The sequence below is a fragment of the Rhinoderma darwinii genome, chromosome 5 (genome assembly GCF_050947455.1).
Source record: "Rhinoderma darwinii isolate aRhiDar2 chromosome 5, aRhiDar2.hap1, whole genome shotgun sequence".
Lineage (NCBI taxonomy): Eukaryota > Metazoa > Chordata > Amphibia > Anura > Rhinodermatidae > Rhinoderma > Rhinoderma darwinii.
Window position 1 is genome coordinate 119064274 of NC_134691.1, and position 15427 is coordinate 119079700.

At 40.6% G+C, this 15427-nt stretch overlaps 1 protein-coding gene across 1 annotated transcript in view; it reads left to right on the forward strand.

Annotated features, from left to right (window-relative positions):
- The window catches only part of LDLRAD4 (low density lipoprotein receptor class A domain containing 4), a 376907-nt gene that overhangs the window by 223522 nt on the left and 137958 nt on the right, over nt 1-15427 (forward strand). Inside the window, exon 3 of the mRNA XM_075826462.1 lies at nt 6426-6560. Coding sequence (XP_075682577.1) covers nt 6426-6560 — 135 coding nt within the window. The remainder of the gene's footprint in view (nt 1-6425; nt 6561-15427) is intronic.

Genomic DNA, 15427 nt, shown 5'->3' on the forward strand with positions numbered 1-15427 from the left:
TGCTAACATTTCAGTGATCTTCTCGTTTTCTCAGGAGAAGGTGTTAACGAGGACAAGGCAGCTGATCTCACTCTGTTATGCAGACCTGTTGCTTTAACCCCTTAACGCTCAGTGACGTACTATTACGTCATGGAAAGCACCCTGTTCGCGCTCCATGACGGAATAGTACGTCTCGGGAGTAACGGCCGTTTCGGCCGTCCTCCCGACACATACAGGAGCTGTGACAGCTGCTGTCTCGTACAGCAGCTGTCACAGCTCCTACAGCGGGGACCGATCGCTGTGTCCCCGCTGATTAACCCCTTAAAAGCCGCGTTCTATAGAGATCGCGGCTTTTTAGGGGTTAAGCTGCCATCGCCGGCCTGCTACACGATAGCGGCCGGCGATGGGGACTATGGCAACCAGACACCAAACAATGGCGTCCGGCTATGCCATAGACGGAAGCCTAGTGGGTCCTGACAAAGTCAGGACCCACTATGCTTGCTGTCAGTGAGTAGCTGACAGTTCTAATACACTGCACTACGCATGTAGTGCAGTGTATTAGAATAGCGATCAGGGCCTCCTGTCCTCAAGTCCCCTAGTGGGACAAAGTAAAAAAGTAAAAAAAAAAGATGTGTAAAAATAAGAAAATAAAAGATTTAAAAGTATTAAAAGTAAAAATCCCCCCTTTTCCCTTATCAGTCATTTATTATTAATAAAAATATATAAACAAATAAACTATACATAATTGGTATCGCCGCGTCCGTAACGGCCTGAACTACAAAATTATTTCATTATTTATCCCGCGCGGTGAACGCCGTAAAAGAAAATAATAATAAACCGTCCCAGAATCACAATTGTTTGGTCACTTCACCTCGCAAAAAATGGAATAAAAAGAGATCAAAAAGTCGCATGTACCTAAAAATGGTATTGATGGAAACTACAGTTCGTTACGCAAAAAATAAGTCCTCGCACGGCTTTATTGATGGAAAAATAAAAACGTTATGGCTCTTAGAATAAGGTAACACCAAAAGTGAGTGATTTATTACAAAACGTATTTTATTGTGCAAACGCCATAAGACATAAAAAAAAACTATAAACATCTGGTATCGCCGTAATCGTATAGCCCCGCAGAATAAAGTGAATATGTCATTTATAGCGCACGGTGAACGCTGTAAAAAAAAATAGAATAAAAAAACAATAGTAGGATTGCTGTTTTTTAGTCACCACACCACCTAAAAATAGAATAAAAACTGATCAAAAAGCCGCATGCACCCCATGAAAACTACAATGAATTCCTCAAGGGGTTTAGTGTCCAAAATGGGGTCACTTTTGGGGGGTTTCCAATGTTTTGGCACCACAAGACCTCTTCAAACCGGACATGGTGCCTAATAAAAAAGAGGTCTCATAATCCACTGGGTGCTCCTTTGCTTCGGAGGCCGGTGCTTCAGTCCATTACCGCCCGAGGGCCACATGTGGGATATTTCTCAAAACTGCAGAATCTGGGCAATACGTATTAAGTTGCGTTTCTCTGATAAATCCTTTTGTGTTGTAAAAAAAATGGTATAAAGAGGTTTTTCTGACAAAAAAAAAAATGTACATTTCACACCTACTTTGCTCTAAATTCCCGTGAAACACCTAAATGGTTCATAAACTTTCTAAATGCTGTTGTGAATACTTTGAGGGGTCTAGTTTCTAAAATGGGGTGTTTGATAGGGGTTTCTAATATATGGGCCCCTCAAAGCAACTTCAGAACTGAACTGGAACCTAAAAAAATAAATAAATGAGGCAATACTTCGCTTCTTACATTATACTGATAATGAGCCGTGCCCACCCCGAGATGACCCCAGTTTTGACCGTTTGTATAAACGGAGACCCCTATTAGACCGTTTCAGTGCCCGGTTTTCCCAAGCATTCACCCCCGAGACGTGTATTTCTATTGATGAGTCCCTGGTACATTTTAAAGGGAGGGTTCAATTCCGCGAGTACCTGCCGGGTAAGAGGGCAAGGTATGGCGTGAAGATATATAAGCTGCGAGAGTGCATCAGGGTATACCTACAAATTTAGGATATATGAAGGAAAGGCCAGCCCCAAACCAGACTGCTTCCTGGACTACAATAGGTACATGGGAGAGGTGGACTTGTCAGATCAAATCCTGAAGCCCTACAGCGCCATGCGGTGTGGTATAAGAAGCTGGCCGGGCACATCATACAGATGGCTTTGTACAATGCGTACGTGCTACGTCGATGTGCAGGCCAGACGGGAACTTTCCTGGAATTTCAAGAGGTGATTATCAAGAACCTAATTTTTAGGGACCAAGAAGGGGGGGGCACCCAGTACTTCTGGAAGCGGGGCCACACGCATCGTACCAGGGCGGCAACACTTTCCAGGAGAAGTTCCCCAAACTGGCAAGAAGGGAAAAAGTCAAAAGAGGTGCAAAGTCTGCTATAAGGGATGACACAATCTATCAATGTGACACGTGTCCCGAATAACCAGAGCTCTGTATGAAAGAGTGTTTTAAAATTTATCATAAATCCCTTGGTTTATAATTTACCCCAATTTTACTTACCCTGACGCCCCCCGCACAGCTTATCCCCCCTCGTCTTTCCCCTCTGAGCCCTGCTGTGTGCCCAGGCAGCTGATAACAGTCACATGTAGGGTATTGCCATACCCGGGAGAACCCACATTACAGTTTATGGGGTGTAGGTCTCCGGTCAAAATGCTCACTACACCTCTAGATGAATGCCTTAAGGGTGTCGTTTTTAAAACGGGGTCACTTCTTGCGGGTTTCAACTGTACTGGTACCTCAGGGGCTTCTGCATACATGACTTCGCACTAGAAAATCCCCAGTAGGCCAAATGGTGGTCCTTTCCTTCTGAGCCCTCCCATGGGCCCAAATGGCAGTTTATCACCACAAATGGGGTATTGCTGCACTCAGAACAAATTGCGCAACAGAATGGGGTATTTTGTTTCTTCTTCATTCCCAGCCCAATTCAAATAAGTTCTGTGAAAAAACTATGGGGTCAAAATGGTCACAACACCCATAAATGAATTCCTTGAGGGGTGTAGTTTCCAAAATGGGGTCACTTCTGGTGGGTTTCCATTGCTTTGATACCTCTGAGGCTCTGCAAATGTGACATGGCACCCGAAAACCAAACCAGCAAAATCTGCACTCCAAAGAACACACAGCGCTTCTTTCCTTCTGAGCCCTCCCATGAGCCCAAACGGCAGTTTATCACCACAAATGGGGTATTGCCACACTAAGGGCAAATTGGGCAACAAAATTGGGTATTTTGTTCCCTGTGAAAATAAGAAATTTTGATCACAAATGACATTTTATTGGAAAAAATGAATTTTTTTTCATTTCACAGCCCAATTCAAATACGTGCTGTGAAAAAACTGTGTGGTCAAAATGGTAACAACAACCATAAATGAATTCCATGAGGGGTGTAGTTTCCAAAATGGGGTCACTATTGGGGGATTCCTACTGTTTTGGGACCTCAACACCTCTTCAAACCTGGCATGCTGCCTAAAATATATTCTAATAAAAAAGAGGACTCAAAATGCACTAGGTGCTTCTTTGCTTCTAGGGCTTGTGTTTTACTCCACGTAGTAGAGCCACATGTGGGACATTTCTAAAAACTGCAGAATCTGGACAATACATATTTAGTAGTATTTCTCTGGTAAAACCTTCTTTGTTAGGGTATGTGCACACGTAGTGACCAAAAACGTCTGAAAATCCAGAGCTGTTTTCAAGGGAAAACAGACCCTGCTTTTCAGACGTTTTTTGACCAACTCGCATTTTTCGCGGCGTTTTTCGCGTCCGTTTTTGGAGCTGTTTTCATTGGAGTCTATGAGAAAACAGCTCCAAAAACGTCCAAAGAAGTGTCCTGCACTTCTTTTGCCGAGGCTGTATTTTTACGCGTCGTCGTTTGACAGCTGTCAAACGACGACGCGTAAATAACAGGTCGTCTGCACAGTACGTCGGCAAAAGCATTCAAATGAATGGGCAGATGTTTGCCGACGTATTGTAGCCCTATTTTCAGACGTAAAATGAGGCATAATACGCCTCGTTTACGTCTGAAAATAGGTAGTGTGAACCCAGCCTTACAGAAAAAAAATTAATAAAATTGAAATTCAGCAAGAAAAATGAAATTTGAAAATTTCACCTCCACTTTGCTTTAATTCCTGTGAAATGCCTGAAGGGTTAAAAAACTTTCTAAATGCTGTTTTGAATACTTTGAGGGGTCTAGTTTTTAAAATGGGGTGTTTTATCAGGGTTTCTTGTACATAGGCCCCTCAAAGCCACTTCAGAACTGAAAAGGTACCTTAAAAAAAAGGCTTTTGAAATTTTCTTAAGAATATGAGAAATTGCTGTTTATGTTCTAAGCCTTGTAACGTCCAAGAAAAATAAAAGAATGTTCAAAAAACGATGCCAATCTAAAGTAGACATATGGGAAATGTGAACTAGTAACTATTTTGGGTGGTATAACAGTCTGTTTTACAAGCAGATGCATTTATATTCTGAAAAATGCTATTTTTTCAAAATTTTCTCTACATTTTGCAATTTTTCACCAATAAACACTGAATATATCGACCAAATTTTACCACGAACATGAAGCCCAATGTGTCACGAGAAAACAATCTCAGAATCGCTTGGGTAGGTTTAAGCATTCCGACGTTATTACCACATAAAGTGAAATATGTCAGATTTGAAAAATGGGCTCTGAGCCTTAAGGCCAAAACTAGGCTGCGTCCTTAAGGGGTTAAAAGGAGCATGGTGATTGAAAGCATTGTTGTCTTCTGTTAACCATGTTTACCTCCAAGGAAATACGTGTAGTCATCATTGCTTTGCATTAAAAGGGCTTTACAGCAAGGGACGTTGTTGCTTGTAAGATTGACCCTAAACCAACCATTTATCGGATCATCAGAAGTTAAAGGAGAGAGGTTCAGTTGCTGCGAAGAAGGCTTCAGAGCACCCAAGAAAGTCCAGCATGTGCCAGGGCCGTCTCCTAAAGAGGATTCAGCTATGGGATCGGTTCAACACCAGTACAAAGCTTGCTGAGGCATGGCAGCAGGCAAGTGTCAGTCCATCTGCACGCCCTATGAGGTGAAGGCTTTTGAAGGCTGGCCTGGTGTCAAGAAGGGTAGCAAAGTGAATAAAGAATGGTATCTAAACATCCTCCCAGAGCAACGTCTGCCAACAATTTGGTGATAAAGAATGCTTTTTCCAGCATTATGGAGCACCATGCCACAAGGCAAAAGTGATACCTAAGTGGTTCGGTGCGCAAAATATTGAAATTGGCCTGGAAACTCCCCAGATCTCAATCCCATTGAGAACCTGTGGTGAATCCTCAAAAAGCGGGTGGACAAACAAAAAAAGAAATTGTGATCAACTCCAAGCACTGATTAGGCAAGAATGGGTTGCCATCAGTCAGGATTTGGTCCAGAAGCTGATACCAGCATGCCAGAGCGATTTCCAGAAGTCTTGAAAAAAAAAAAAAAAGGTCAACACTGTAAATATTAAGTCTTTATATAAACCTGATGTATTTGTTAATAAAAGTTTAAAAACGTATTAAATGCTTATAATTGTACTTCAGTATGCCATAGAAACATCTGACTAAAAGATCTAAAAATACTGAAGCAGCAAACTTTGTGAAAACCAAAATTTGTGTCAGTATCAAAACTTTTGGCTAGGACTGTAGATCATGACATAGAAAATTTTAAAAAAACCCACAAAGTTCTTAAATATTTCTTCCCATCTGGAACCTCTTCATGGTGCCTGCGATATATAAGCAGCTGTTGGCCCTCAGAAACTCCCAATTTTCTCTTAAACAGGGTAAACCATTTTGAGCTCCATTTCATGGGGCTAAGAGTGGATGTGGTTTTTCCTTTCCCTAAACAGAAGTTGAAGGTGGTGGACATTTCTGTTCTTCCATCGAAGGGCAGATGATGTTTGTAAAGTGTTGTCCTTAATTTTGGGATGTTTTTCAACTGTTGTCTATAAACATTGTGCCTGTATGTCTCTTCTTAAATTTATTTTCCCAAAGTTCTTATTTGTCCTTTTCTTTTTCTTTCTTTCTTTGATATGCTGCATATATGACCAAGGAATGGGACTGAGCTGCAAAGAGCTACAATACCGGGCACAGCCACTGCCAAATGTAAGGAGCTGTGTCGGGTAAACAATATAGAGGTGACAGCACTCGCCAGAGCGCTGCCGCACCTTCAGTTGGCTGATGGTGAGGGGGGCCGGGAGTCAGACCCGCACTGATCTGATATTGATGACCTATCCCAAAGATAGGTTATCAATAACAAAGTCCCAGAAAAAAACTCTTTAAACCTTATTCTCCAGGTAGTCGATACATATAATGTAATAAAATGTAAGGACCAATTTTAAATCATTTGGTCATGGTTATTATAACTTATGTATTTTATTTCCACTTTTTCAGAGTGCAAATTTACCTGCACCAGTGGAAAATGTTTATATCTTGGGTCGCTGATTTGTAACCAGCTGAATGATTGTGGCGATAACAGTGATGAAGAAAACTGCCCAACAGAACACCCTCCACCAGGGATATTTACATGTGAGTACTTGGCTGAGAAAACGTGCTCTATGCTTTTATATTTGTATTTTTTAAAAATCTGTCTTGTATGCGGTCAGAAGATGGATGTAAGAGAGATGAAAAAGTAACTGATGACATTTAAAGAGGACCGGTTACCAGGTCCTAACATCTAATGTACATATATTGACTTTAGTCTCCCGGTTTCCATCACCATATTTTTTTTTGTTCTCTTTTTTCCCCTTTCCTGAGTAATTATGCTCCTTTCTTTAGGCGCCCGATATGGTATTTCACTATAGTTAGCCAACGGGGAGTGAACTACAGTGAATCTCCCTGGGTAGAGCCATTTTCACTGCCTCTGATGCTGTCCAATCAACGCGAGGCAGCTTATGGCAAGCCTTTGTTTAGTGAGACCACGCTGGGAGACGACTTCTAATCAAACACATTTGCCCTAAGCTGCCTCGTGGCTAATTGTACAGAGTCAGAGGCAGTGAAGATGGCTTCACCCAGGGAGATTTACCGTAGGTAATGCCCCGTTGGCTAACTACAGGGAATTACCATATTGGGCATGTAAAGTACAGAGAATTTTTCTCTTGGATGAGGAAGAGCTGGGGCAGAACAAAAAAAACGGTGTTGGAAACGGGGACGGAGCAGGCTAAGAGTAATATATGTGCATTAGATATTAGGACCTGGTGACCGGTCCTCTCTAAGTGTTTTGCAACTAAGACTTTGTTCATATTTGCTCTGGTGAGAAATTCCGGACAAAACAGCACTGTATGGTGCGCTATTTTGTCCTGTAAAATGACGGAAACCTGACTGAACCCATTAAAGTTAATGGGTTCAATTAGGTGCCGTAGGAATTTTTATTGACCGAACCGGTGCTTCCAGTTTTTTATTGTTCTGCTCCTATGACAGAGTAGATCAACGGAAAACTGGAATGTAGATGTGAAAAGTCAACTTTTTTTCCTCTGTGTAACTAAGAGGTTTTAGCATGTTGGATAATATACATGGGCATGTAGGCACAGGGTGGCTTGGCAACAACTTGCTTAATAAATGTTTCTGTTTAGTCTTTCGGACTATTTTTTATGTCATGTCGCTTATTGTTCTTTAGATGTTCACTCCGTTTGCTCCTGGAATGTGGGATGAAGTTCCAATAAATAAGATAGATTTCATTAATACACTTTCTAAATCAATTATATTTCAGAATTTATCTGTGCACGATATTTGATGATCCATTCATATCAATTTGTGAAGTCCATGTAGGTCATTGTTACCCAACTAGTGGCCCTCTTGTGTCTTTGTGTGCCCCACAGGGGAAGACAAATTGATATGAACAGCTCCCATCCCCAGAATAATGTTCAGACATGGGCGCTAATATACACTGAGTGCTGTTATGGAGGCACTGTGGTAACTTTCCCAAAAGTTGTGTAAGTTTAAGTATATGTTTTATACAAGCCTTTTGTCTGTGTTCCCTCCATATGTATTTTTTCACGGAGTACGTAGCTAGAAAGTCAGTGGCGGTTCATCAGATATTGCAGAAGTGTTATCTGCCTGAAGATACTGTAAAGGAGAAAAAGACTTTACAGAAATGTTTCCAAGGAAAAAGATTATACACTGGAAATAATAGGAGCTCAGTTATAGCATTGTGCTGTAATGGCCATGAGACAGCGAGATGAAATGCTGCATTCAAAGGTTCAAATGGCAATTGTGGTCTAATTACATAAAGGCCGCTCCAATTAATTGTCCTCTGATTTTTTTCATCAAGCTAAAAGAGTCCACGGCCAGACTTCTATTCCCATTCACCACTGTGATATTCATTTACTGTTCCTGTCTGGTGCATGTTTATTAAGAACCTGCGGTATTCATTCTTGAATCTATTCCTTGTATTCATTCACTATCTATCTTCTTCGCTAAGAAGTAATTATCGGTTATTGGTTCCTGCCTGAGATGTTCATGATTAGGCTTTCAGCCATAAAACTTCTGAAAGCAGCCGAGCATCCGAATAATTGTAAACAATGTGTTAAGTCGTCATAGTGCTGCATATTATAGCGAACGACGTTCCTGATATGGCAGCTGTTAAAGTTTGAGTGAATTTTGTAACATATAAATGTGTATCCTCTGCTGGTTTCTAGGAAATGAAATTCCTCACGGACCCACTATTTATAGATGAACTCTGCTTGATCCTCGAGACCGAGGTTTTACCTTGCTTTATGAAAAAATGCAATCGATACGTCAGGCTTCTTTGAGAAAAACTGGCCGTCATGGCACGCTACAGTCTTGCACTTGTCTGTTCTTATTATTGGATGTTGTATTAATGGCATACTTTATAGGATCTTCAGGCATATTGCAAAAATGCTGCACCACTTACATCTGATGCCTAAGAAATACTATTTTAAACTAAAATTGAAAAGATCAGCCATACAATGTGCAAATACTTCCAGGATAATATTGTGAATTATATACTTAATGAAAAAAATTATATAAGTTGGCAAGCAGAAAGGTTTCTCTTGGATGTCCTGCTATATAGCAAGTATGATAACCTCATGTGCTGCCAATTTGTTCTCACGTAGAGATAAACCTTAGGAAAAGTATGTTAATTTCTTTTTATGTAGTAAGAATATATGTGGAGATTACTGGCTATGTGTCCTAATGGTCATCGGCAGTGGCACAGCAGATTTCACCACGCTTTAATAAGAATTCAGGTTTGAATGAAATTTAGCCCAATCTTGGCCACTTTACCTAAAAGGAGTCTCTGAAGTTGAGATCTCGTGTGCTCCTCAGAACCCTTGTACTTGAGAACTGCTTTTTACTGTCCCTATGTCTGGTAAACTGTTATGGAAGAAACAACATAGTTATTGGTGAATTTCTTTCCATGTCTTACAAAATCATTTAAAACAAACCCACTATTTTCTATGACCCTGCATAGCCGGTATTTTGTTGGTCAAGAAATAGAACTCACTAGTAGCTACCATTTTCAGTCCAGGTCAGTTCTTCAGAGTGAGGATGAGGAACCCACAAAAAAAAAGCATCTCCTATCTCAAATTCCTGTGTATGACTTGGCTGGAGTTGGCTTTAATGGCTTTAAATATCTATAGAAATGTGTATCCTCTGCTGGTTTCTAGGAAATGAAATTCCTCATGGACCCACTATTTATAGATGAACTCTGCTTGATCCTCTAGACTGAGGTTTTACCTTGCTAAGTATGTGGTCAGACAGCCCTGGGGTCCTTCAATGAACCCTGGGCTGTCCGTCCATATATGGTATATCCATCGATCGCGCCACAGCGATCCAAAGGTCAACCCCCTTCTCATATTCCCCTTGAATGGTGCGGTTAGCTTTGATCTCAGAATTCAAGGGAATAGAGGCAGAGATCAGAGGTTTCTCTGATCTCTGCCGTTACAGCAGGGCTGCGGCTGTGTAATACACCCATTTCCCTCAGAATAAGTGCGCGCGTGCGCGATCGGCATGTGGTGATGCGGCCCGCGCTGGACTAATAAGCGGCGGCGCAGGCACTGAAGACAGAACATGGGGGTGTTTTGAAGTGCTCCTGCCGTGTTCTGTCTTCAGTGCCGGCGCTCATTAGTGCAGCGCTGGTCGCATCACACCATGCTGACCGCGCGCTCGCACATTTGTCAGGACTCAGGAATGAGGCAATGGCTGTATTACACAGCCGCAGCCGCACTCTAACAACACTCATGTGTTATACTAAGCTGTGCGGCTGCACAGCTTACTATCGAAAAACATGAATTAATGTCATCTAACCACTTGAGGGTGCAAGGTATCGAAACGGTATTAAAATTTCGCTGCATCGTGCAACCCTACTCTACATTGCTAGAGTTCAGTTTTCCCTAGTAATAGCAGTTTTCCATAGTTTTCATAGAGAAAGTTCATCACTCTTTTCATTTATTTAGGTTCCAAAAATGTTTCTTCAAACCACATTAGGATCTGAAACAGGCAACCATATCTCTGCCTCTAAAGTTCAATTAAATCATAGAGAAAAGCCTGGGTAAGCCTCATGTAATCTTGGTGATGAGAGGACGATGCTGATAATGACTATGGCATGTATCATGTTTTTGAAGGGTAAAGCAGCAAGCGATTTACATTGATATGTAGCCTGCAATACGGGGTTTATTGAAGACTAATTTCACGAATACTTGTAACTATTTAATATTACGTCCAATCAGTGAATGGGTCTGTTTCAAGTCTGATTTGTTTAATATGCACCATATGAGTAGAACGCTGGCAGCTGTCGGATTTTCAGAGCTTTTAACGCATCCGTATTTTTAAAAGATAAATAGCCGTGTGTAAAGCAATAGGTGAGTAACAGATTATTCATCATATTTAACGGAAGCTTTAGCTCTGGGTAAGCTTAATCTTCCTGGGTTTTTTTTCTCAAAATTAAAAAATAGAATGGAATTATTGTGATATAGTTTATTGCATGTCTAGATGTATTTCATTATTTACACATGGGTCTTGTCAGCCATTGGTTCCAGATATGGAAAAACAATTTTTATTACTAACATACAAGACTCACTGTCAGTCCATGTACCCACCTTATTTTTGCTTATTTAGATTTATTGTGTAACCCTTTAGTAACCAGCCTATTTTAGTCCTTAATGAGTCGGAGGCTCTTAAACATTTTTTGATCGTTGCATTTCAAAAGCCATAATTTACTTTTTTTCCGTAGACATGCCGTGTAATGGCTTGTTTTTTCGGGATAAGTTGTATTTTTTTTAAAGGCACCGTTTTGAGGTACATATAATTTATTCATTTAACTTTTATTAACTTTTTTGGGAGGTAATGTAAAAACCCCCCAGAAATTGTAATTCTTTTTATATGTCCTAAATTTACGCCGTTTACTTTGTGTATAAATAACATAATAACTTTAATCTTACGGTTATGGTGATACCAAATTTATGGTGTGTTTTTTTTTTTTTTTTTACTACTTTTGCGCAAAATAACCCTTTTAAAAAATTTGTTGTGTTGCCATATTTTAAAGAGAAACTTTCCCAAACATGTGCAGCATGTAAAAGTCAGGGCTTCACAAACCCTGTCTCACTTTACGTTTTTTTCCTAGCCATTTTTTTCCATTGAAACCAATGATTAGTTGTGTGGCTGATAGTGGATATATTTCAAACCTAGTGATTCCCATGTTTATCATACAGTAGAGAATTATCAGCATCATACAGGAGGGTGCCCAAATAACAGAATCATCCGTTGGTGAAATATAGCTTACATACAGTGCCTTTACCACCATATACGGCAAAAATATTATACTACACAGTGCCACATAAAGCAGTGCCTAAATAATACCAAGATAGTGATTAAATAACCGCTCCATACATAAAATTATAAAAGGTCTTGACTCCGGAGTACGGATGGTAAGCATATGGAGGACTTACTTTAGTAATAAAGGCTCGTGGAGTTTTACCTAATGGAAACTAGGTAGGCCCCTGTGACTACAGTAACCGTTGGCAGACGTGGTGTGGGGGCCATGGGCCACCATTGATCAGGCTCCGGTCACAACTGCGACCCGTATAGCTACGCCCCTGGTAGTGTTATTTAGACATTGGCAAAGTATTGGGGTTCTGCTGCCGTTCAGTGTCAGGACGTTGCATGTGTGGCTCACATAAGAGTTAGTTTATGGATACTGTCCTTTGAGGCACTGTATCTAAGCCTCTTGTATGATACCGTCTACAGAGCCACTGTACCTAAGCCTATCATATGTGATCTGTTAAGGCCCTTTATCTAATCCTATCGTGTGAAACCATCTACTTGGTTGCGGTCTCTAAACCTATCGTGTGTGATACTATCTGGTGAGCCACTGTATCTAAGCCTCTCATGTGATACTAAACTAAGAAAGAAAAAAAAACAAAGTGCACATAGTGCATGAACCAGTAATCCCAAATAAAATGAGAAGCGGTGGTCAAATAAGCTGACCTGGTATAGTTATGCTAAGAGCATAACATCCAAAAAAGCGTACTCCAATGATCCACCTAGGTGGAAGGGTGAGGTTGCAGCCCAAGTTCTGATCCGAAAGCCGTAGTAGCCTCTGTGTATATTGAAGAAATTGGGAGAAAAAACTGAATATTCAAAGGAGCAGCGGTAGTCAAAGTAAGTTTTAACTGGCCCCTTCAACTCAATCTGATGAAGGGGTCAGTTCGGCCTTGAAACGTGTCGTTTTTATCTGTACAATTAAAACTTAGTTTGACTGGCTGCACCCTTGAATACTCCGTTTTTTTTCTCCCAATTTCTCATGTAAAAGGATCTGCTAAGCCACTGGATCTAATCCTTTCATGTGTGATACTGTCTGCTGAGGCTCTGTATCTAATCTTTTTGTGTAACACAAAACAGATTGGTCAGCACATGCTAACAAAATGAAAAATGTGTAGTGCAAGTATGCTGTGACTGCAAACATTACATTTAAAAAAACAAAAAACCTTGCAACAGCACTCTGTGAACGCTAAGACTACCTAATACACTATATATAAATAAATATGCATTACTGCTACGTTTAATTACAAAAGTGAGGTTCTTAGCGCATATTTTTATCAAATTGTGTGAGCCCACCTGCCACGACAAGGCAACCTCTTAAGCGGGTCCCTATCCTGAAAATACCCCTCTGTTCTGGGTCTAAGCTTGTAGAATATACTTGGGGTAGGTAGGAACCAGCTTTACTCTAATTAAAATCACCCTTTGGCAAAATGGGAGGAGTGTACAACCAAAAATGGAGGCTGTTATCACCTCAGTTTTGTACGCAAACGTACCAGTAATTGGGGTTTTCACGATACCAGAATTTGGACTTCGATAACGATACTTTGTGTAGTATTGCGATAAAATAAAGGTTCTTCCGTTTTCTAATGTGAGGCACATGGTGTGATGAATTTTGAACCTCCATGTGCCTCACATTAATAATAATTAACCCCATCATTTTTGTCAGTCATAATTGACAACATTAGGTTAATGTGTGAGGTACATGATTGGCTTAATTACTATTAATGTGAGGCACATGGAGGTTTAAAATACATAATACTAAGTGCCTCACATAATAAGTTAAAGAAATCCGTTTTTATTTTATTTTTTATAGCATAAATATCATAAATGACGCTATAAATTTTGATGTGCAGGTTATTACGGTCTCGACGATATTGAATGTGTATATTATTTTATGTATTGAGGCTTTTATTTTAAGGTTTATTGTATTGTGTTTTTTTGTTTTTTTATTTTACTTTTTTTCCTTTTCTATTTTTAAACTTGAATGTACTGGCATATATCTATATGGCAGTATATTAGCCTGTGTACTGATGGTACACAGGCAGTTGTTCGGACATACCTCATTATGCCCTGACAACTGGAAATATGGCCAGACAGCCCTGGGGTCCTTCAATGGACCCTGGGCTGTCTGTCCATATATGGTATGTTCCTCAATTGCATAACAGGGATTCCCAGTGACGCAATCAATGGGGTATCCCTCCTCATTTTCCCCTTGAAAGCTCCGGTCAGCTTTGATTGCGACATTCAAGGAAATAGCGGTAGAGATCAGAAGTTTCTCTGATATCCGCCATCACAGCGGGGCTGCGGCTGTGTAATGCAGCCGCGGGGCTGCGGCTGTGTAATGCAGCCATTGTCCCGCTTTTGATCGCACACTTGCTGTGCCCGCACGATCAGCATGTCATTAGTGCAGCACACAGCTAAGTTTCGAAATACATGAGTTAACGGCATTCAACTGTTTGAGGGTGCACGGCATTAAAATAGTATCGATATTTAGATGCATTGTGCAACCCTAGCAGTAATACATATTTATTTATTTATTTATACAGTATGTAGTGTATTAGGTAGTCTTAGCGTTTGCATAGTGCTGTTACAATGTTTATATTGTTTGTTTTTACATGTTATCCTTTTGTGTGATACTACCTGCTGAGCTGCTGTATCTAAGCCTCTTATGTAGGATACTGTTTGCTGAGCTGCTGTGTCTAATTCTACCATGTGTAATATTGTCTGCTGAGCCTCTGTATCTAATCCCATCCAGTGCGTAGGGGTTGCAGTCTTATAAAATTGCTGTTTCATAAATAAATAAAATAATAATTGGGGGGGGGCGCAAAACATATGCTTGGGGCTTGTGTCCCTGATCTTTTAAGATCCTAGCAATGCCCCTTGCTGCTAATCCTGCATCAATGAGTCACTAAAGAGATCCAGCACTGCAGCTGAAAGTTAGGGGGGGGGGGGTGCGGCAGACTATTGTGAATCGAAGGTATGCCCCTGAATACTGCTATGTAATTACAATCCTGGTGTTCACAAGCCTTGGGTGCCAGGCTATCGTAAGATGCCCCCTTCAGAAGTGATGTACAATGCCGCCTCCTGCACCCACACAGGTCACGCATCCCTAAGGCTGGTCCATGAGTTTGTAGCCAATTGTCCGTAAGTTGTTGGTGAAAACATTCCTTCTTCAGTCGAAATATGACAAATCACAATTAACCCCTAGACTTAATGCCAATCTTAAGCTATAAGGGAAATGTGGAATAGTATCAGGAAAACGTGGAATAGTATCAGGAAAAACATCCAAACTCCATGAAATGAAAGAATCCTGCATTACAAGATCACAATGGCAAATCATTATATTGCTTTACTGTCATACAGTTAAAAAAACAAAACACTATGCTAAGGGTATGTTCACATGGCTTATTTTTGGCCGTTTTTCGGGGCGAAAAATCGGAAGCAGAATGCCTCCAAACATCTGCCCATTGATTTAATTCATTTCATTCATACATTTCATTCATTGGTCAGTGTCATACACTCCTCTTTACAACGCCCACTTGGTCAAAAGTAAAAACACGCCCAGTTGGGCATTAAGCAACTCATTAGCATAAAGCTAAAATCGCTCATAACTTGGT